This window comes from Natrix helvetica (genome assembly GCF_964273705.1).
Source record: "Natrix helvetica genome assembly, chromosome: 2".
In the NCBI taxonomy this organism is placed as follows: Eukaryota; Metazoa; Chordata; class Lepidosauria; order Squamata; family Natricidae; genus Natrix; species Natrix helvetica.
Window position 1 is genome coordinate 285698465 of NC_138552.1, and position 23084 is coordinate 285721548.

The 23084-nt window shown below is 45.5% G+C and overlaps 1 protein-coding gene across 2 annotated transcripts in view; it reads left to right on the top strand.

The window, feature by feature from the left end:
• Nucleotides 1-7839: 7839 nt before the first annotated feature.
• The window catches only part of CLUH (clustered mitochondria homolog), a 107555-nt gene continuing 92310 nt past the window's right edge, over nucleotides 7840-23084 (top strand). The window contains exon 1 of one of the 2 annotated variants that reach the window (XM_081944344.1): nucleotides 7840-8086. In XM_081944344.1, the coding sequence (XP_081800470.1) occupies nucleotides 7990-8086 (97 nt within the window). In that variant the 5' untranslated portion in view covers nucleotides 7840-7989. Of the gene's footprint in view, nucleotides 8087-8568; nucleotides 8703-23084 lie in introns of those variants that run through there. The other variant, XM_081944345.1, reaches the window with a different exon arrangement.

A 23084-nucleotide genomic window follows, 5' to 3' on the forward strand; every position in this document is an offset into this window, starting at 1 on the left:
ATCCCTTCCAATCCTGGAAGACTGCTATCATGTCACCCATAATCCTTCTCTTCATTAGACTAGACATACCCAGTTCCTACAACACAGTATGCTTTAGCCTCCACTCCCACTAATCCTCTGTTGCTCTTCTCTGCTTTTTCTCTGGTCAAATGCGTTGTATCAGAGACATCACCTCCTGTTCGTGTCAGAGCAGTGGTAGGTTCCTACCAGTTCGGCCTGGCAGCCTGGGTCGTTGCAACCAGCAGTGACCCAGGCCTGCCATGCTCCCAAAAGAGTTCTCCCGCCGGCGGCAAATGTGGCACGATCTTGTATTTTGCTTCTGCGCAGAGCAATTTTAGTTGTACTGTAAATGCACACGCAGCGTGCATCAAGCACGCATGGTGCGTCCCTGAGCAAACTGGCAGTAGTCTCTACAGGAACCCAGCCCTGTGTCAGAGGCATCACTTAAGGCGTTTCCGAGTTGAAAGAATTGGCCGGTGAACATCGCCATTGCCCAGGGGACACCTATGGGGTCTCCTTTCATACCCCTGGAAGGAGCTGGAGCAAATGACGGGAGCTCACCCTGAAATGCAGCAGCTTTCGGGTTTCAAACATGTCCTTTGCTAACTTCCAGCACAGCATTCTAACCACATGCGCCACCATGCTCCATCGAGGGCATAATTTGTTGGGACACCATTCTAAGCAAGCACTTATTGGAAAAGATGGAAGCTACCAACAAAAAGACTTCCGATCTACAGACATTCTGGTCAGATTCTTCTCATTTTGGACAAGCAGTAGCATCCAAATTATCCTGAGCCCTGAGGCATTGATGGTGGTACGGCATAGCTAGGGTTGGGTGTAGATTTCTCTGCAGCTTTTGTATCTCTCTTAGGTTCTAATTATCTAGAATAGATCATCCTACAGTGTAGTCCTCAGTTTGAAGCCAGCATTTATTGGAAGGACCGTCAAAGGATAAGCCTTTATTTAATGGCCTGACAAATGACCCACTAACTTTTAATAGTATCACAAGTACCATCAAATTGCAATTTTCTCTGCACCAGAGCATACAATGTTTCTGTTCAAATGGTAATTATAAATCTGTATTTAAACTAGGGATGGTGTACCCATTCATTTGGCCTAGCGGCTTGCAAAGTCTTGAACTAAATCCTTCTCTTTATCATGCCTTAACCAGACTACGAAACCAAAATCATGCAATACATTTATTATAAAGTTATGGTAACAGAATCTTGCCAGTCTGAATGTGCCCCCTTCCTAAGACAAGGGAATGTCTTGTGTGAGACACTTACTTGGGTTACAGTTCTGGCTCAGACTCAGATTTCTTTTATCTGAGCCTTGTCTTGATAGTGTCTCTTCCTCCTGTTCCTCAAGGTTACTTCTTCTTCCCATTACATGCCTCCTCCCAGTCCCTTCTCTACCCTGAGCCATAAATCACTCATGCCAACTTCATTACCTCTCCGTCTTTCCCCCAAGCAGAGTTCAAGATGCAAACCAAGAATCTGATGAGGAAGAGAAGGATTGGTATCTGCTAACTCCGTGATGGCGAACTTATGGCACGTGTGCCCAAAGTGCAGTGACGTGCGGTGAGGTTTATGGCTGGTGAGTCACTGACCCAGTGTTGGGTTTCATTTTAGACTTGTGGACTTCAACTCCCAGAATTCCACAGCCAGGCATGCTCAGTTCTGATTTAAAGCAACAGCATTTGTTTTTCTCCTTTGCGAAAGAATTTTCCTTCTTTCTTTTTCTTTTTCTTCTCCCTTCCCCTCCTTCCTCCCTCTCTCAAACACACACACACACACACACACACACACGTTGGATTGGACTAAACACACTTTCCCCCAGCCCCAGAAGGATCCAGACCAGCTGCACTGATTACAGGTTTGAAAAGGCAACGTGGTTGTGCCTGCAATCAAACCCTAACCGTTCCCTCCAGCCTTTGCCCAAAGCCCCGCACCAGGAGGATGAAGTTTGAATTCCTCCCCCTCCCTCCGACCCACACGTACCTCTTCCAGCTGTTTCAGAGAGGATTTCAACTCTGCTCTTGCCTTGGGTCCTCTGAAAAAGCCCTGCCCAAACGAGGCACGCAGTTCTCCTGCCTCATAGTAGAGGGCGCTTTTTTAGGGGCTTTTTTAAACAGTTAAGCAGAGTCATCCACGGTGAGGCAGCAACTAGCTCAGCTTTTTCCTTTTACATTTTTTTTCTTTTTATGATGACAGTGGTGAGGCATGCCGAGCCATGTCGCCTGGCACAAGCGGCGTCCCTGTTCCTCTTCTGGGTTTCTGGCGCACATGCTTGTGCAATGATCAGCTGGCATTGGTGCATGCGGCAGTGCCAGAAACTGGAAGAGCTGGTCTTCCATTTTCCAGTGTGAGCATGCGTGCCAGCCAGCTGATCGTGGTGCATACATGCATGCTAGTAACTGGAAGACTAGCATGCCACCGCGCATGCACGTGCTGGAAACTGGAAGTTCTTTTCCGGCGCCAAGTATGCATGCTCCTTTTTCAGCATTCAGTGCCGAAAAGGTTCGCCATCACTGTGCTAACTCATCCAACAATTTTTAGACACACTTTTCATCTCCATACAAAAGATACCTCGACAACATTAGCAACAGCTACCTGTGTCTCCTGGCACAAAAACTGGAGGACAACAAGGGCAGAGAAGTAAAATAGTTGCTGATGTCATTCTTAAAGGTCCTGATGTTTCCTGGATCACATACATAAGCCTACACAATGCTTCTCCTCATGAATACACCAATGCAAATACAATGCGCATAAATAAACATGGGCCATTTTCATGAGCTACTTCATGTTGAACTAGATGATCTCTGAAATCCCTTCCCAGCACTATGATTCTATGTCTATAGTGACACGGCGGCCAACGGTTAAGTTGCTGACATGTCAACCGGAAGGTCGATAGTTTGAAATCCAAGAACTGTATAATTTCCCATTCCTTGCTCCAGCTCCTGCCAAACTAGCAGTTCAAAAGCAGGCAAATGCAAATAGATAAATAGGTACTACTTTAGTGGGTAGGTGGCAGTGTTCTGTGCACCTTGGTCTCTTCACTTGTTTGCCTGACCCCATCTCCGGTGTGCCAAGGCCTGGTGCCAGTCCACCGACCGGGGGTTGGGGACCCCTGCCTTAGAGCAATGTTTCTCAATCTTGGGGATTTTAAGACGTACGGGCCGCATTAGGGTTGTGTTTGACCTTGGTGGGCTGGGATGGGTGTCGCCAGCTCGACGTCACTCATGTCAGGGGCTCCTGTGGTGGTCCAAGTGTACTGCCAGCGAATACGGGCTCCCAAGCTCCATTTTCGGCTGTGATGGCCTCCTGCAACCCTCTGCGAATGAAAACAGAGTCGGGAGTGCTGCATGTGGCCTTCGCAAGCTCAATTTTCGGCTGCAACGGCATCCTGCAACCCGCGGCTGGCAGTGAAAACAGAGCTCAGGAGGCCTTCCCAGCTCCGTTTTCGCTGGCAGATGCACTGTGGGCTCTGCCAGCGCTGGTCCTTTGCTGTTTCCAGGGAGGCCCCAAGGGCCAGATCTAAGCACCTCCTGGGCCAGATCCAGCCCCTGGGCCTTGAGTCTGACACTCCTGTTTTACCTTTACCCTGTCTATGTCGGTATCTACCATATTTTTCAGAGTATAAGACGCACTGGAGTATAAGATGCACCCAGATTTTCAGCCTCTTTTTTTGAGGGAAAAAGGTGCGTCTTATACTCCAAAAATACGGTATGTCTTCTCTTAGGACTAGACTCTCTGAAACTCTCTTAGAGCCCAGTGGCTTTTCTGTGCTCTCTTAGGCCACAGCATTACTACAGTACTCTCTTGTTAGCATAGATGTTATGCAATGTTCATGCAACCATGGGATTGTAGAAGTATAATTAGAATGACTGTTCTTGTAATGGTTTCAGAAGGTTGTCCCAAGCAGCACTGGTTCTGCTAGCTAGATACCGAACTGCTGGGTTCAAGAATCTTTGCTTTGAATGGATTCCTCTCTTGATCAAAAGACAAGCTTAGTGACTAATCTCCCTTTTTATTTAATTGATAAGCAATCACACGATGGGAGAGGAGGCATTGAAAACATTGCAAATCAAATTGGTCTGGTTAGCAGGACTGAATACTCTGTAAACAAAGTTCAGCTGGGCTTTGAAGTGGCTTGCACTGCTACCTTTAATGGAGGGATCATCTTACTCTTCTTTGAGGTTGCCCAATGACATGAAAAGAGGGGGGTGGGACTCACTTGAGTTGTTATATACCAGCAGTGCTTGATAGAGGAGGAAGCAACAGGAGCTAAGCCTCCATCGATACTTCATGTCTTTTACTTCATGTCTGAAGTAAAAATGACAGAGCTAATTAGAGGGGAGAGGCAGGTGGATGGGCCTATCAGGTGCACAATGGCCAAATTGATCAATGATGTATAAAGGCAACTATCTATTCAATGGTAGTTTTTACACTCTGACGTTGCTAGCAGAGGCTAACGAAAGCTAAGGGGATAATATATTTTAAGTTCAGGGAAGCCTCCTGAAGGCTCCGGAGGTCGAAAATCAGCCCTACAGACAAACTGGAAGTCACAATTCCCAAACTTCCGGGTTCCCCGTAGGGCCGTTTTTTGCCCTCCGGAGGCTTCAGAGAAGCTGCTGAAGCCTCTGGAAGACCTCCGGGGGGGGGGCTGTTTTCGCCCTCCCCAGGCTCCTAGAAAGCTTCTGGTGCCTGGGGAGGATGAAAAAAATGCGGCAAAAGTATGTGGGGACAATGGTTGTGTGCGCATGTGTGGAGGGTGAGTTTGCGCACACAATGCACGCTGGGTCACACGCATAACATTATGAGTGTGGCCTGCCCGCCCACGACCCCCCTGCGCTTCCCCCGCTTTTGGCACGGGAGCCGAAAAAGGGTAGCCATTACTGGACTAGAAGATCTCCAAGGTCCCTTCCAGCTCTATTCTGATTGACTGAACTTTAAAACATTCCTCAGAATTCCCCAGTCAGTTGAAATCTATGTCTTAAAGTTGCCAAATCTGAGAAACATTGATCTGGATGATCATACATTGCCTACTGCTGCTACTGTCAGAAAGGAAGCAAATTTGGCTGAGCTGCTCTGGATTTGGAAACAAGGCAAGGTTGGATCTGGTTCGTACTTGGATGGGGAACTAATTGGAAATCATAGAACTGTACACTAAACTGAGAAATTGGAGGGGAAAACACTGAAAGAAGGAAATGTCATACTGTTGCGAAGAAAATGATGTACATTTGTCCAGAGCTTTATCTTTATTGTTTTTATAAATAACTTAAGGCAGCCAACATATTTTCTCACAACAACAACCCTGTGAAGTGGGTTGGGCTGAGAATGAGTAAATTGCCCTTAGTCACCCATCCCGTTTTTTCATGCCTAAGGTGGAACTAAAATTCACAGTTCTCCTTCTTTCTAACTCTGTGTCTTAATCACTATACCAAACGGCATCAAATCGAAGGGGATAAAATGAATTTCTTGCCACAATTCTTGAATAAAAGCTCATCGGTCTGGAACCCACACTGCATATCAGACATTAATACAATTGAACAAGTCCAGATAGATTTCACGAGAAGAGTCCTCCACTCCTCTGCTCACAACAGAACGCCTTATGCCACCAGATTTGAAATTTTAGGCTTCGACAACTTAGAACAGTGATGGTGAACCTCTGGCACGCGTGCCACAGGTGGCATGCGGAGCCATTTGTCAGGGCACGTGAGGCGCTGACCTGTTAGCTGGCCAGGGCTCATGCATGCGCTGGCCTGCTGAGTTTTTTCGCCCACCCTTTTTTAAAGCCATTTTTTGCCCTCCCCAGGCTCCAGAGGCTTTATAAGAGCCTGGGGTGGGCAAAAAGGGCCCCCCGCCCGCCCCGGAGGCTTCATGAGCTTCCCTGACACCTTTGGAGCGCTCAAAACGACCCTCCGAGCAAACCGGACTTCCGGTTTGCTCGGCGGGTCATTTTGAGCGCTCCGAAGGCTTCAGGGACTGTCCCGAGGCTTCTCTGATGCCTCCGGAGGGTGTCCGGGGCGGCTGGGGGGGGGCTGTTTTCACCCTCCCCAGGCTCCTATAAAGCCTCTGGAGCCTGAGGAGGGTGAAAAAAACATGTAAAAATGGGGGGGAGCGCCTGTAGTGCGCACATGCTCACTGGGGGGGGTCGCACGTTGCATTATGGGTGCCGCCCACCCGCACACGCCCCCCCTGCGCTCCCCCCACTTATGGCACGCGAGCCAAAAAAGGTTCGCCATCGCTGACTTAGAACTTCGCCGTCATTGATCTGACCTAAGTGTAGTACATAAAATTATCTGCTACGATGTCCTATCTGTCAGTGAATACTTCAGCTTCAACTCCAACAACACAACAAGCACACAATAGATACAAATTTATAGTAAAGCGCTCCAAACTTGATTGCAGAAAATACAACTTCAGCAACAGTGGTCAATGCCTAGAATGCACTACCTGACACTGTGGTTTCTTCCCCAAACCACCAAAACTTTAACCTTAAGACTGTCTACTGTCAACCTCACCCCATTCCTCAGATGTCTGTAAGGGGCATGTATAAGCACACCAGTGTGCCTACTGTCCCTGTCCTAATTTTCCCTTTTATTCATATCCATTTCATGTATTTATAACCATGTCTATACTTATATCTGTTATCTAATTCATGCTTGACAAAATAAAATAAATAAAAACAATTAAGTGAATCACTGAAGTTATAAAATTAGCAGTTCTGCCCTAAGTGAATCTGGCTTCCCCATTAAGTTTGCTTGTTAGAAGCCTATGTTGGAAGAAATGTCCTTCTGGGTTCGGCTCCAAGTGGGGAAAAAGACACTGGAGACATGGAGGCTGCTTGGAAAGATGGTTTTAATGGTGGACAAGACCACATGGCTTGAGTCCTGAACAGAAAAGGTGACCACATGCTTCAGTGTTGGTGGAGAAGAAGAGAAGGGAGGACTGAGATTCTGAGTCCCTGGTTCTATGCCCTCTCTGGCCTTTGATCTTGAGCTTGTCTTCTAATTGGTTGTCAGACTCCCATGGGGCCATGCAGGGGCAACTCTCTAGGCCGTGTTTTGAATCCAGGTTTGGTTGAGTTCTCAGATATCATGTGGTGAGTAATGACTGATCATGCCTTAATCTCATCACCTTGGAGCTGAAGGGGAGGACTCTTTATTATGTAAAGGGACTGGCTTGGGCAATGGCCCGTTGACAAAGGGGGATGGGCAGGAAGCTATTCTCTCTTTAATAAAACATGTTTCTTCCTTTTCACATCCAGAGAAATATTCTGTCTTTTCAATACTTCCTAGGATATTTCATTTTTCTGGGAGAGGGTTGGGTGATAACTTACTACACCTGGACACTGCAACCGTCATAAATACATGCCAGTTGCCAAGCATCTGAATCTTGATCCACGTGAACATGGGGAAATGCAGCCATCACTGTTCTAAGTCCTGTGTGCAACGCAGTCATAGCTCACTTTTGTCAATGCCAACAGTCACTGCATGAATGGTATACGGTCCCCTGTTTGAGCGGGGAGGTTGGACTAGATGACCTATAAGGTCCCTTCCAACTCTGTTCATCTGTTATCTTATCTGGTCGTAAATTGAAAACGACCTGCATCGCATTTTCTCATCTGGCCCTATTCAGAGGTGTGAACTTCGGCTCCCAGAATTCTCGGGGATTCCCTATATCCTCTACATCAGCTCTGCCCCTTTAAGGCACTTGCAAGGCTCGCCCCTGCAAAAAAAAAAAACGCCATGAATTTTGCCCCCGGCCGGCCGCCGTCAGCCTGGCTGGGCGAGGCTTCCGTGACAGGCGGGGGTGAAGGGGCGGGGCCAGCGGCCGAGGGCGGCGTGTCAGGGGTCGGAGCGGCCGCCTAAGTGAAGTGCGGACCACGTGGGGTTGCGACGGGCTCGACTGTCCTTCCAGTGGCAGCGCAAGCAAGGCCGGCGGGGCAGCGGTAGAAGAGCGCGAGCGGCGGCGGCGGCCGGCCATGGTCATTAAGGCGGACGAGATGACTCCTGCGGGAGGAGCGGCAGCGGAGCAGCCCAGCCAGAGCGCCGGCAAGGACACGCCGAGGGAACCCGCAGGTGGGCGAGAAGGCGGAGGAGGAACCGGAGTAGTAGTAGTAGTAATAGTAGTAGGATCCGGGGTGTAGATCCTCCTGCTCTCCCCTATCATCTTCCATACCTTCGGTCGGGAGAGATCCCTTGCTTTCCTCCTGCGCCCGATCCTCATCCGGTCTCCCCCCCCCACCTTGGCGAGGTAGCTATCCTGGAATAACTCCCTGTTCCTCCCCTCGGTGTAGTGTGTATGCGGCCCCCTGAGGGGGTCTTTTCTGCCCCCTCCCCAGCCGTCGGTGTAGTATGTTTATGGGGGGGTCCTGCGGGGGTCTTTTCTGCCCCCCTCCCACCCGACGCGGCCGATGCATTCCTGGGGAGTTTCTTAACCAGGTAGGAAAGACTTAGCTTGCCGTCTTTAAAGAGGGTCTTCCAAGAGAGGAAGCCGTTGGGGTGGGATTTGAACCGTGGAGGTGGGGTTGGGGAGGCAGGCAAAGGGGCCTCTCGGCTCTCCCCTTCTCCTTGCATTTGGGAGGAAAGGATTCCTGGGGTCAGCTTCGGGATCCTCTCTTGCTCTTTCTCTAGCCGACCGGGCCTATCTTTCTCCCCCGGGCTGTCTTGTAACCTTGCTCGAAGCCAACCCAAGGTTGCACTTTTCTTTCTTAAGAGAGGAGCCTCTTTTTTTTTTTTTACTTTGGGGGGTGGGAATGAAAGGTTGCAGGGCTGCGACTTTGGGCGGCTGCAGTCTGCTGCTCACCCTTTGGGCGGGGGGGGGGGGAGGTGTTGGAAGAAGTGAGGTTTACTCCTGAGTAAAATTCCCAGGACTGTTTGGAGAAAATGAGAGCGAGCCTTGCCTTTGCTTTTTTCCCAACGTGGTGATAATCCCCTGGCTTCGAGTCCTCTCTTTCTTTCCACCGGTTGTGGGGATTGGTAAACCTTCAAAGTCAAGTTTAGGGAGCTAATTCAATCTAGATAGATGGGTAGGTAGGTAGGTAGGTAGGTAGGTAGGTAGGTAGGTGGTAGGTAGGTAGATAGATGATAGATAGATAGATAGATAGATAGATAGATAGATGATAGATAGATAGATAGATAGATAGATAGATAGATAGATAGATGATAGATAGATAGATGATAGATAGATAGATAGATGATAGATAGATAGATAGATAGATAGATGATAGATAGATAGATAGATAGATAGATAGATGATAGATAGATAGATAGATAGATAGATAGATAGATAGATAGATAGATAGATAGATAGATAGATAGATGATAGAGGTTTTGCAGATATAGATATATAAATTGTGCATGCTGGGAGCGCATGAAGCAATCGTAGCCACAATAACTATAACCTAAAAAAATTCAAGAGATTGTGCAAAGGGAAAACAATAGTTTGCTCTTAATGCAACCAGCCTGATCCCTCCCCCCCCCCCAAAAAAAAACCTCAAAGCACATTAACCCAGACTTCTATGCAGCAATGTTTTCCATTTTAGGCAATTTTACTCAGGTGTAAGCCTCAAAGGGTATGCTCTCTGAAGGTTTTAACCCTTGGTGTAATTTGGTTAGCGTGCAAGTACATATTTCTTATATATTTGCTTATCTCCCTGACCAGAGGCTTTTGGAATGGGGGGGGCATAGCAAATGATATTAATGATACCTGCGATTATTATTATTTTGCAGGTAGGATAAAATGCTTTGTTGTATGTGCAGTTTTCTGCGTTTTAAAGCGATGAATGAAGCCTGCATGCTTTAAGAATATAGAGCGAGTTAATCTTGGGGCCTGGAGCTCCGTGGGATCAAATCCTTTTTATTCTTCTGTCCTTCATATATGGAGGAGAGCGAGTGAAGAAGTAAAGCTTAGTTGAACTGTAGAACTCCCCTTTTACCTACATTAGGAGTAGTTTTCGTGTGTTGCCCTTCTTGCGTACAGGATTTTTTTTTATTCTTGCATGATTTTTTCTGGGGATAAACCCGCTAGTTACTGTCAGGCAGCAGTACGGTGTGTATAACATATAGGTACATTCCTCCGTATGCAGAATGATGGTCTTGGAGGTAGTAGTGACCTTTGTCCCGCTTGCATTCAATTCCCCCACGCATCGCATGGCTTCCAGGAGGCCAGTTCTGCTCTGTAAATGTTGTGACCCCTATATAACCTTCTGGATAAAGAGCTTTCCTAGGACTCTCGGCTTGCAAAGGCCTAGCCCTGCGGAAACAGCTAACCTGTGTTTAATGTCCTCCAGATGCATGGGATCTCAACAAACCCTTGACCCATGCTGTTCTGGGGGCTTATGGGAGTTGAAGTCCAAAACATAGAGGCCCCTTGGTTGCGCACTTCTAATCTAGGTTGTGATTTTAGTGCTACTCGGTGCAAGAGAACACAATTTCCTCCATAAAGAAACAAAACTATCCATGATTTGAGCTCTCCTTTCTTCATAAAATGCTGGTTGGAATGAATTTTATGAGTTTCTGAACACCTCCAGACGCAATTGGAGTCTGCTTTTGCAGGTCACAGGCTAACTACAAAGCTAGGCCTCTGTTATACAGAGTTCCCCATCCAATTGTATATACTTTGCAGGGGAAATCACAGTCTCCTTTCCACACAAAATGCTTTAGATATGTGTAAGCAATGTCTCTAATCCAGCTGTTAGCATGGTAACATTTGGAGGGGGGGTGCTAGCTGTCTGTTGATATTCCTTGTGCTAGCCCTTCCCTACTTTTCCAGGTGAGTCGTGCCTCCAACTGTAGAATTCCTCACCAGGTAGCCTTCAATTTACGATCACAATGGAGCCTAAAATTTCAGTTGCTAAGCAAAACAGTTTAAGTGAGCTTTTATGATCTTTTCCCCCAGTCCTTAAGTGAATCATGTCGTCTTTAAGCAAATTGTCTCCCCCCCCATTGACCTTGCTTGTCGAACATAAGCTTGGAAGGTGATCACGGGACCATGGGGAAGTCACTTTTTCCAGTACTGTAACGTCAGTCTCTTAGCAAATGGCTGTAAGTCAAGGACTACCTGTAATATAATCTAAATCAGTGTTTCTCAATCTTGGGTGGACTACAACTCCCAGAATTCCTCAGCCAACTATGATGGCTGGGAACTCTGGGAGTTGAAGTCCACTTATCTTTAAATGGCCACGGTTGAGAAACACTGATCTAAATGTATCTGGAGTGCATCAGTAAACAAAGGTTTACAACATTGGAGGAAGGCCACGCAGTTCAGAAGGTGCAGTTCAGAAACACTACATTTGGTCTGCTGCTATCTGACATAATAATGCATTCTTGTAACTTATGAGAAACTATAACCCCTTCAAACAGTAAGACTTTCTTATCTTCCTCACTGACAGTACTTTTCTTGATCTGAATATCTTATTTTTTTCTTAAAGAGATTAGGAGAAGATTCCAATCTGGACCAAATTTCTTTTAGCAAGAGCACTTAGACTTATATACCGCTTTATAGTGCTTTACAGCCCTCTCCTAAGCCATTTTACAGAATCAGCCTATTGTCCCCAACAATCTGAGTCCTCATGTTACCCACCCTCAGAAGGATGGAAGTCTTTTGCATGATTATCTTCATATGCTGTCCTAAACCACAATTTGCATAAGCATGGTTCATTTAATAAACCGTGGTTTGGCTGGGCTCACACATAATATGTCATAAAGCGTGGATCAGAAACCCCAAGGAATGGGTTGCCGATCATGCTACTGAATGTCTCCAAAATGCATTATAACTTAAGACACTCAGCCTCTGCGGGGGATTATGTAGAATTTTTTCTCATCCTTTCACATGCAAACATTCTGCACTCTGATCTACACGTTTAAATGCTTTCCTCTTGATGTAACTGATTACCTCAAGAAAAAAAACCCTGATATCTAGTTTTTGGGAGTGGTTTGCTATCAAAAGATCTACTAAGCATCCAATTTCCCTTAATGGCTAACCAGGGTGGAAAATTGCAGAGAAAAATGTTAAAAATTGAAAGTTTGTAATATCTTGAGATAGACTGTCTTGGTATTTGGAGGTTCTGCTTGAATTGGTATCGTGTGTATACTGCATTTTACTATGCAGCATATAAAAGATAGAGCTAGATTTATCTATTGCAGGGGTGTCCAAACTTGGGAACTTTAAGACTTGTGGACTTCAACTCCCAGAATTCCCCAGCCAGCATGGCTGGCTGGGGAATTCTGGGAGTTGAAGTCCACAAGTCTTAAAGTTCCCAAGTTTGGACACCCCTGATCTATTGGGTATTAGAAGATGATAAAGTAGAGCAAGAGTGTCAAACTCGCAGCCCACGGGCGCTGCCCGATTTAGGTAAAGGGGGGGAAAGTCCCAATACATCATGTGATGCCACTGTGATGACGTGAGTTTGACACCCCTGAAATAGAGCTTGGTGTATTGGGAATGGATTTTCAGCTTACCAGTAGTGTTCATTTTTTGTATTTCAGGGAATTCCTAGGCCGAGAATTCATTAAGACAGCAAACACGTAAAGGTAGTCCTTGACTTATGACCACAATTGAGCCCAAAATGTCTGTTGCTAAGCAAGACATTTGTTAATTGAGTTGTGCCCCACTTTACAGTCTTCCATGCCATATTGTTAAGTGCAGTTGTTAAGTTGCTACGTGGTTGTTAAGTGAATCTGGCTTCCCCATTGACTGTCAGAAGGTTGCAAAAAGTGGTCATATGACCTCAGGACACCGCAACCGCCATAAAGGTGAACCAGTTGCCAAGCATCTGAATTTTGATGGTCGTAAGTATGAAAACCAGTTATAAGTCACTTTTTTCTGTGCCATTGTACAGTCACTAAACGAATGGTTGTAAGTCAAGGACTAGCTGCATTGTGGTAAAACATCATTAAATACCAGTCTTGCTACTCATGCAAAGTGACTATTATCTTGTTTGACCCCTTCTTAGTACTTTCACATGCTTTTTTAGTCCTCTCCCTTCTGTACCTCTATGGATTGATTGGAGCAATGTTTCTCAAACTTTGCAATGTTGAGATGTGAGAACTTCAACTCCCAGAATCCCCCAGCAAGCATGCTGGCTGAAGAATCATGGGAGAAGAAATCTCCATATCTTAAAAGTTTTCAAGTTTGAGAAACGCTGGAATAGAGATCTGTCTGGCACATAGAAATAAACTCCTTACATGCTGAGAATTCGCAACCTAACCGTAGTTTTCTGTTGACACGTCATGTTTGGAAGAGTTGAAATCTGGAAGCTAACCATATTGAGTCGTAAAACATATAATTTATTCGGTGACCCCCCCATTTCTACATCACTGTAAGCTAAAACAGCAATATTATCTGCATGATTGATGTCGTTCATTTGGTTGTAGCTTCTTGTATTGTATATGACTTGATTCATTTGGTGCTTCCACTCCCCATGTACCAGGGTTATAACAAACCTTGGTGCAGCATGTATCATATCATATTTAATACTCGGACTGAGATAATGAGGAAATATTCTCCATATTTGCATGCTTGAAAGAATTCTGTCGTTATGGGAAGGGAATCAGAAGAGCCATATCAGTGTTGGCGAACCTTTTCGGCACCGAGTGCCAAAACGGTAGTACGCACACATATATGGGGGAGCACTGGAAATCAGAAGAGCAGCTCCCTGGAGTGCACACGCAGGAGCGCCAAAAACCGGAAGTGCAGTTCCCCGGCGCGCATGCACGTGCCAGGAACCTGAACTTCCAGTTTCTGGAGTGCGCATGTGCGTCAGTCACTTGGTTATTAAGTTTCCGGCATGCATGCACATGCAAAGACCATCTGCGACCACCATGCGCTCCAAGGACACTGCTTTTCCGGTGCTCCCACATGCATGAAGACTAGCTGGAACCCGGAAGAGCAACGGGTGGCGGCTGGTGTGCCCGGAGAGATGGCCCTGTGCGCCACTTCCGGCAGGCGTGCCATAGGTTCGCCATCATGGAGCTATATTATTCATCCACAGAATCAGAAACCATGTTGTGTCCCTTCACAACCTCCATTTCGCACTTTCCCAAGTTTTTTATTATCATTATTATGGACATTACAAAGCACCTTAAACTGTGTAGCCTTTGAGGAAGACAAGTTAATCACCTTTGGCAATTTCAATCTACGCTAAAATGGCCGGGATCGTGGGATGCGATGGGACTGCTTTGTTCATAAAAATGTATAACACATCTTTCCTGCTCTCACAAATCTCTCCTTCACAACTTAACAAATTCTGCAGAATATCTCTTTGGCTCAGAGGGAAAGAGGAAAAATAACGAAACCATTTTAGTACTGAGGGTTTAAAAAAAAAGTTTTCCAAAGACTGTTGATAGGGGAAGATGTATAAAATATATTTGTGAAGGTTTGGGCCTGGGGAGGAAAGAAAAGCCTGAAATTGGCACATGGATGTGTGTGTTATATTAACACCACGTGTTAGGCAGAGGTGAACAGTTTCTGAATTAGTTTTTCTTCTTGGTGTGTTTCTGACGCAGCGCATTGGTGCCTTAGGTTGCGTTGTATAAGAGCGCATTCTTTCATGCCTGTAACACTGGAAAAGCAAGCTGCCTCTTCTGGTTCTCTACTAAAATGGATTACAGCCTCTTTTATAGATCTCTATAAATCCTGCCTTCCACACTGCTTTTTGAAGGAGTTAATGCTAACTGACGCCCCTTTCTCTCAGCCAATCATTTATGATCCTGGGAAGTTTTGAAAGCAGGAGAAAGTGTTAAGAAGGCGTTGGCCTCTTCCTGCTGCCAAGACTTAATCGGGCACCCTCTTCCCCTCCCTTTTTTCCGCAAGAGAGTTGGCAAGGTGGCAAGAAGAGCCAAACACTTACCTATTGGATGTTGGCTGCATTAAGTTAATCCAGGCAAGGAGCAATCAGTGCTAATGTATCACCCATTGCTCCATAACAATTGTACAGTAGCCTTAGTTTTGGCTTAGTCTAGTTTAATAAAATAGATGGGGAAGAAATGGAGTTAGTGACAGATTTTACTTTCCTGGGCTCCAAGATCACCGCAGATGCAGACTGCAGCCAAGAAATTAAAAGACACTTGCTCCTGGGGAGGAAAGCTATGGCAAATCTAGACAGCATACTAAAAAGCAGAGGCATCACACAGCCAACAAAAGTGCGTATAGTCAAGGCTGTGGTTTTTGCAGTCGCAATGTATGGCTGTGAAAGTTGGACTGTAAGAAAGGCTGAGCGCCAAAGAACGGAGGCCTTTGAACTCTGGTGCTGGAGAAGACTCCTGCGAGTCCTTTGGACTGCAAGACGATCAAACTGGTCAGTCCTGGAGGAGATCAACTGTTCTTTAAATGGCCAGATCCTGAAGATGAAACTCAAATATTTTGGCCACCTAATGAGAAGGAAGGAGTCCCTGGAGAAGAGCCTCATGCTGGGAAAGATTGAGGGCAAAAGACGAAGGGGGCGACAGAGAATGAGGTGGCTGGATGGAGTCACTGAAGCAGAAGGCATGAGCTTCAATGGACTCCAGAGGATGGTAGAGGAGAGGAAGGCCTGGAGGAACATTGTCCATGAGGTCGCGATGGGTCGGACATGACTTCCCAACTAACAACAACAGCTTACTGAACCCTGGGGTGAAGTTTGTAAGTCATGATTGAACAACGGTAAATTGCAGGCGCCAAGAGTTTGTGGTTTGAGGAATACAGGTTGTCCTTGACTCACAAGCATTCATTTAGTGACTGTTCAAAATTACAACGGCACTGTAAAAAAGTGACTTATGACCACTTTCACTCCTACAACGGTTGCAACCTTCTCATGGTCACGTGATTAAAATTCAGGCACTTGGCCACTGGCATGTATTTATGTTGGTTGCAGTGTCCCACGCGATCAACTTTTGTAACCTTCCCAGCTAGGTTCCAATAAGCAAAGGCAATCTGGCAAGCCAGATTCGTTCAACGACCGCAGGATTCACTTAATAACTGTGGCAAAAAATGGTTGCCAAGTGGAGCAAAACTCACTTAGCAGTTGTTTTGCTTAGCAATGGAAATTTTGGGTTCGATGATGGTCGTTAAATACAACCACCTATGTTGTAAATCGAAGAACAAAATACGGTTTACTGCAATGTACAGGTAGTCCTCGACTTATTGAGCCCCAAATTTCTGTTGTTAAGTGAAACATTTGTCAAGTGAGTTTTGTCCCATTTTGTGACTTTTCTTGCCACAGTTGTTATGTGAATCACTGCGGTTGATAAGTTAGTAACACGGTTAAGTGAATCTGGCTTCCCCCGATTCTGACTTTGCTTGTCAGAAGGTTGTAAAATCTGACAACATGACCTGGGGACACAGCAACGGTCATAAGTATGAACCAGTTGCCAAGCATCTGAATTTGGATCCCACGATCGTAGGGATGCTGCAAAGGTTGTAAAGGTGAAAAACGGTCATAAGTCACTTCTTTCAGTGCCGTTGTAACTTTGAACGAGCACTAAACAAACTGTTGTAAGTTGAGGACTACCTGTATAGAAAACCAAGCTACTTTGGATCTTTTGCAAAACTCTTGCTTATCAGTTGGTCTCTCTTATGACCCATTTTGGGAAGTTACAATGGCCACAAGCAGTCACATGATTGCATCTTGGGCACTTGGCACCAGGCTTGCATTTCTGGCCGCTTGCAGCATCCCATAATTTTTAATATATATATATTTTTTGCCAGTTCCAGAAACTTGCTGGCTTTTTATTTCTAATTTCTGACAAAAAAAACGCCTTTGGGGAAAATGGACTCACTTAATGGCCGTGGTATTCACTTAATGTGCACTGCAAAACAACTTAATAAAACCAGGTTGAACATGTGATGACCCACCTAATGGCCCCTCATTTATGACTGTAATTCCGGGCTCAATTCTAGTTGTAATTCAAAGACTACTTGTGGTCCATGCAGTTATCACAGGCCTGGCTCACAGAAAGACAAGCAAAAGGGTTGAACTGATTGCTCATCTTCAACATTAGATGAACTGCAGGCTATACATTTTGGTTAAACAGAGGCACATTCCACATCGTGAAGGCTTTTATTAAAGTTCTGAGTAGATCACCAGAAGCTCAGACTGTGTTCAGATGTAACCATTTGATTAAGATCCACCCAAGTCCTCAATAAGGGTGGAGATGGCATCCATGCATGGGTTGACACTATCCGTACTCTGATTGGACTGAGTCTGATTACTAATTAATTAGGCATTATATAATAACCCCTTCCATTAATGGTACCGCCCAGTTTTCCGACTCAGTCCACTCTGGGGCAGTCGTGTTATCCCTCGAATTCCCACCTGAATTGCTTGCTTTTGCTCAGAATTTCAATTCTAGAGCTATAACACTAAGGGCTGTGAGTATTGCCTGCTCCTGCCACCGGGCCTCTTAGCACTTGGGCGAAAGGGCAGCGGCCCACAACCCCCCCCCTTCCAGGTCACCTTAGTGCTCACCTGAGGCCTTTAGAGGAGTCGTATCAGGTAAGATACCAACGCCCTTTCTCACCTCCGTCCATCTTCCGTATCACAGCACGTTTTGCACACAATACTATGATCTCCGTTTATCTTGGCTGGTTGTCCATCATACACCTGACTTGATTTAATGGTGTACTAAAAGTGCATCAAGGGAAAACTCAATTTATTAGAAGTGAGATAGTGGAACTGACCGTGGTATTAAATTTTAATGGCGCAAACAGAAACACATTCTGTCTGTTGCACAGCCTCAATGTTGTACCTATACGGGCAGTCCTCAACTTAACAAGAGTTCATGTACTGCCAATTCAGTGACGACGACATTGAAAAGAGTGACTTATGGCCATTTTCAGACTTACAGCATCCCCATGGTCACATGATCAAAATTTGGATGCTTGGCAGCTGGTTCATATATATGGCTATATGCTTTATTAGTAAATATAATACAATACAATACAATACAATAGTAGAGTTGGAAGGGACCTTGGAGGCCTTCTAGTCCAACCCCCTGCCTAGGCAGGAAACCCTATTTCACTGTTGTTACTACAGAGAGCACTAATGTCATGGAAGTCAGGAAGTTGGGGTGAGTTGATCTTTCATAGGTCATAAATGAGAACAGTCAAAGCTTAAAAAAGTGAGTGGTTTTACAGTCCAGTCTTGCAGGAATAGCCATTTTTTAACTTGGGTGGCCCTCGACAATTGTGCACCAACATTTCTCTTCCAAACGAAATTCTTAAGTAAGTCGCGCCCAATTTTACAACCTTCCTGGCCACAGTTGTTAAGTGAATCATGACGACGTTAAGCAAATTTGTGAATTTGACGCTGTGAATGTCTAGTTTAATGAAAAGAAGGACTAGGGGAGACATAATAACAGTGTTCCAATATCTCAGGGGCTGCCACAAAGAAGAGGGAGTCAAACTATTCTCCAAGGCACCTGAGGGTAGAACAAGAAGCAATGGGTGGAAACTAATCAAGGAGAGAAGCAACTTAGAACTGAGGAGAAACTTCCTGACAGAACAATTAATCAGTGGAACAGAAGTTGCCTCCAGAAGTTGTGAATGCTCCAACACTGGAAGTCTTTAAGAAGATGTTGGATAGCCATTTGTCTGAAATGGTGTAGGGTTTCCTGCCTAGGCAGGGGGTTGGACTAGAAGACCTCCAAGGTCCCTTTCAACTCTCCTATTGTATTGTATTGTATAATGCTCCAACACTGGAAGTTTCTAAGAAGAGATTGGACATTTTGTTTGTCTGAAATGGCATATAGAGTTTCCTAAGTGAGCTGTGGCCTGGACTAGAAGACCTCCAAGATCCCTTCCAACTCCTGTCATTCCGTTCTATTCTATATCCAGCTTCTCCCATTGGCTTCGCTTATTGGAAGCAGGGTGGGAAGGTCACACATAGCAATTAAGTGACTCTGGGAATCTGTGATGTTCATCAATACAAGCAATGTTGCAAGTCAATTCTTAAGTGCTGTTATAACCTTGAACTGTTCCTAAACGAATGATTGTAAGTCAAGGACTAATGGACCTTGGCTTAGTGTAGTGATAGCTAACCTTTTTGTCGTTGCGTGCCGAAAGTCTAATGCAATGCACATGTGACCCCCTCCACCTCCCTGCCCATATGTGTGTGACCCCCTGCATGCTCCCTGCCCCACAAATGCGTGCGTGACCCCCGCATGTGCATCATGCACATGCATGTTCCGCATGTGCCCCGCACATGCACAGCAGAGACCGGAACCAGTTGGCCGGCGGGAGGTGCGCACGCATGCATGGTGGAGCTGAGCTGGGGCAACGGCTCACGTGCCCGCAGAGAGGTCTCTGCGTGCCACATGTGGCACGTGTGGCATAAGTTCACCATCACAGGCTTAGTGTAATGATAAGGAATGTAGAATGCTTTTTAATCTAGGACAGTGGTTCTCAACCTTCCCAATGCCGCGACCCTTTAATACAGTCCCTCATGTTGTGGTGACCCCCAGCCATAAAATTGGTGTCTCGGTTCCTAAGACCATCGAAAATGTGTGTTTTCCAATGGTCTTAGGCGACCCCTGTGAAAGGGTCGTTCGACCCCCAAAGGGGTCCCGACCCACAGGTTGAGAACCACTGATCTAGGATGTCATATAAACCCACGTTCAGTCAACCATTATTAACATAAATTTGCTTAGCACGCTTTGGAAAATCAAGTCTTTATGTAAACTTGAGAGTATCTTCTACTCTATACAATGCATGATACCAGTGTTATAAATAATACCAGATTATTAGGGTTAAAGTATAGGATGAAGGCAGTCTTTTAAGTTAATGACCTGGTTAAGGCATATAAGTTTATCTTCCATTTCAACAATCTCTTTCCTATTGGATCAGGATATTAGCATGTTCAAGAGCATGCAAACTGAATCTACCTTAACTCAGAAGAAAATGAACAGAGAAAAATGTTGGGGGGGGATATGTATGTTTGAGGGGGTGTCTTATTATCTACTTATTTGTAAACTGAATCCAGTTGGCTTTAACAAGGATTGCAAATCCTAACAGCTACTTGGAAATAATCTTTTTATTTAAAACACTGACCTTTATATGACATTTCTTCTTTGGCCCCCCCAAAGCTAATCTGCCCCCATTTTACCTCCTTCCACCTATGGAATATAATTCTCTGTCCATTTGACAGTTCTTTCCTTAAACAAACCTCTGTTTTCTTCTTGCTGGTCTTCCTGATTGTCGAAATCTTTCACAACTTTTCATTTGGTCTGCTTTTCTCTTATTCACACTGACTTTTGAAACATAACTACAGACTGCCATCATCATTGGAACCAGCATTTCCATGGCTAAGCAAGGGGGTTAAAGTGAGTCACCCTGCTTTTACAACCTTTTGTTCTGACCGAGGCTTCCCAAGACCATAAAACAAACTTCTTGTCCCGACAAAAAACCCTTTTATTAATTTACTGTGAATTCTGCTCATTCACAGCTGGCAAAACCTTTCAAAGGAGGATTTACGGTCACAGGCCTCATCTGGCTTGGAGACCTAATAGACCGATATCTGCAGAAGTTGGCAAGGAGTCTCGAAGAGTCATGAACCAATCTGGGCTTCCTCCCAAGTCAACCCCTGTTCTTTAGTTGTTCCCTTCATCTGGCAACTCTGCACATGCACACACTGGGAACAGGCGCCAGCTGTTTGTCTGCCTCACTGATGTCTGACTCTGAAGGCAGCTGATAACTGGCATACAGCTCTGGTTCCCTCTCTTCCTCTGATGCAGAGCCCTCATCAGAGCCTTCCCCAGACTCCAGGACTGGCCCAGGTTCCTCCCCAACCTCCTCACTGTCTGAATCTGCTGCGAACTCCGTAACTTCAGTTCCTAAATGAATGTATGTAAATCAAGAACTACCTGCATTTCTTGGGGCTGGAGCTGGACCATTTTTCAACCTGGTTTTTTTTTTCCCCAAATCCCATTATCCCCAAGCTTTATCAGCAATCCCCCCTAGAAATTGCTAAATGTAATCTTCAAGAATAGCCCCGTGAGAGGCACCTTGCAATAATGTAAACTGAAGGTGGTTTTAAATTAGCCCATCTGGAAAGTGCTAGATCAGAAATCTGTTGTCTCCAATAGAGTTAGGGGTGCTTTTGGAGAGCCTGAAAGCAGAAGTGCTTTCTAGAGTGGAAGCAGGTGATGTTTGGGTCAGGGCCTCCAACCTTGGCAACTTTTAAGACTTGTGGACTTCAACTCCCAGAATTCCTCAGCCAGCTTTGCTGAGGAACTCTGGGAGTTGAAGTCCACAAGTCTTAAAAGTTGCCAAGGTTGGAGGAGACCCATGGTTTGGGTGATCTAACTGGACTTTGGAGATATTGGGGACATGCTCAGAGGACATATCGGGATAAGGGCAGTCATCAAACACTCCTGCGTGTTTTGTGAGCAAGAGGGCAAAGCAGTGGACCGAAGGAAAAGCTCACGCATGCAGTAGTGCCCTCCAAAATTTGCTAACTCCTGTTCTTATACAATCTGCCAGTGGGCATGGCTAAAACGAGTCGCAAATGATCAGAACAAAAACTCAGCGAAAGGACCTACCCAGTCTTTTTACCTCCGCAAAACACCTGCTAGTGACTGCCAGGATAGGTTCAGATTACTGTTGCTGATGGGTTTTAGAGGGATTTGGGTCTTATGTCTGAGCAACATCAGTTCTTCACGCTAGCACAGTTATCCATTAAAGAACCTCTCAGATCAGCCTAAAGCTGAGCCACATGAATCCTGGACTAGATCTAAAAAAAGTTAAGCAGGGTCAAACCTGGTTAATGCTGGGATGGGAGACCACCAGGAATTTCCACTGCTTTAGCTTAGATTGGGAAGGCATAAAAATATCCTGGAAAGAAGGCCGTTGGGGGGGAACAGCAATACATATGTATTTGGCATTGGGTAAGACAGGTGGGGAGGTGGAGAGGTTTGGTGGAGTCTATGGAGAGTCTCAGTCATCCAGGTCATGGTTGTCCCAAAGATCCTTTTCCAAGAGGCAACTGGACTTTCTGTTTTTTCTTTGAAGACGTTTCTCATCTCATCCAAGAAGCTTCTTCAGCTCTGACTGCAATGCAATATAAATATAAATGGACTATAAATCCTTCCATTCCCCCCACCAATCCAGTCAGCTGAAAAAGCTTCTTGGATGAAAAGTGAAACGTCTTCAAAGAAAAAAACAGGAAGTCCAGTTGCCTCTTGAAAAAGTACTTTTGGGTTTGAATGGTTATACCTGGACTGCTTTCAGAAGGGGAGGGGGGAGTGATCGCATGTTCAGGCTGGTGGTTGTTAGTTGCGAAGTCACGTCCGACCCATCGCGACCCCATGGACAACTCCAGGCCTTCCTGTCCTCTACCATCCTGGAGTCCATTTAAGCTCATGCTTACTGCTTCAGTGACTCCATCCAGCCACCTCATTCTCTGTCATCCCCTTCTTCTTTTGCCCTCCATTGTTCCCAGCGTTAGGCTCTTCTCCAGGGAGTCTTTCCTTCCCATTAGGTGGCCAAAGCATTTGAGTTTCACCTTCAGGATCTGTCCTTCTAAAGAGCAGTCAGGGTTGATCTCCTCTAGGACTGACCGGTTTGATCGCCTTGCAGTCCAAGGGACTCACAGGAGTCTTCTCCAGCACCAGAGTTCAAAGGCCTCCATTCTTTAGCACTCAGCCTTTCTTATGGTCCAACATTCACAACCATACATTGCAACTGGGAAAACCATAGCCTTGACTATACGCACTTTTGTTGGCAGGGTGATGTCTCTTCTTTTTACTATGCTTATTTATTTTATTTCATCAAGCATGAATTGGATAATAGATGACATGATTATAAATACATGAAATGAATACAAATACAAGGGAATATTAGGGGACAATAGACCCACTGGTGCACTTATGCACGCCCCTGACAGACCTCTTAGGAATGGGGTGAGGTTGACAGTAGACAGTGTTAAGGTTAAAGTTTTGGGGGTTTCGGGAAGAAACCACAGTGTCAGGTAGAGCATTCCAGGCATTGACCACTCTGTTACTGAATTCGTATTTTCTGCAATCAAGTTTGGAGCGGTTTACCATAAGTTTGTATCTATTGTGTGCTTGTGGTTGAAACTGAAGTAGTCATTGACAGGTAGGA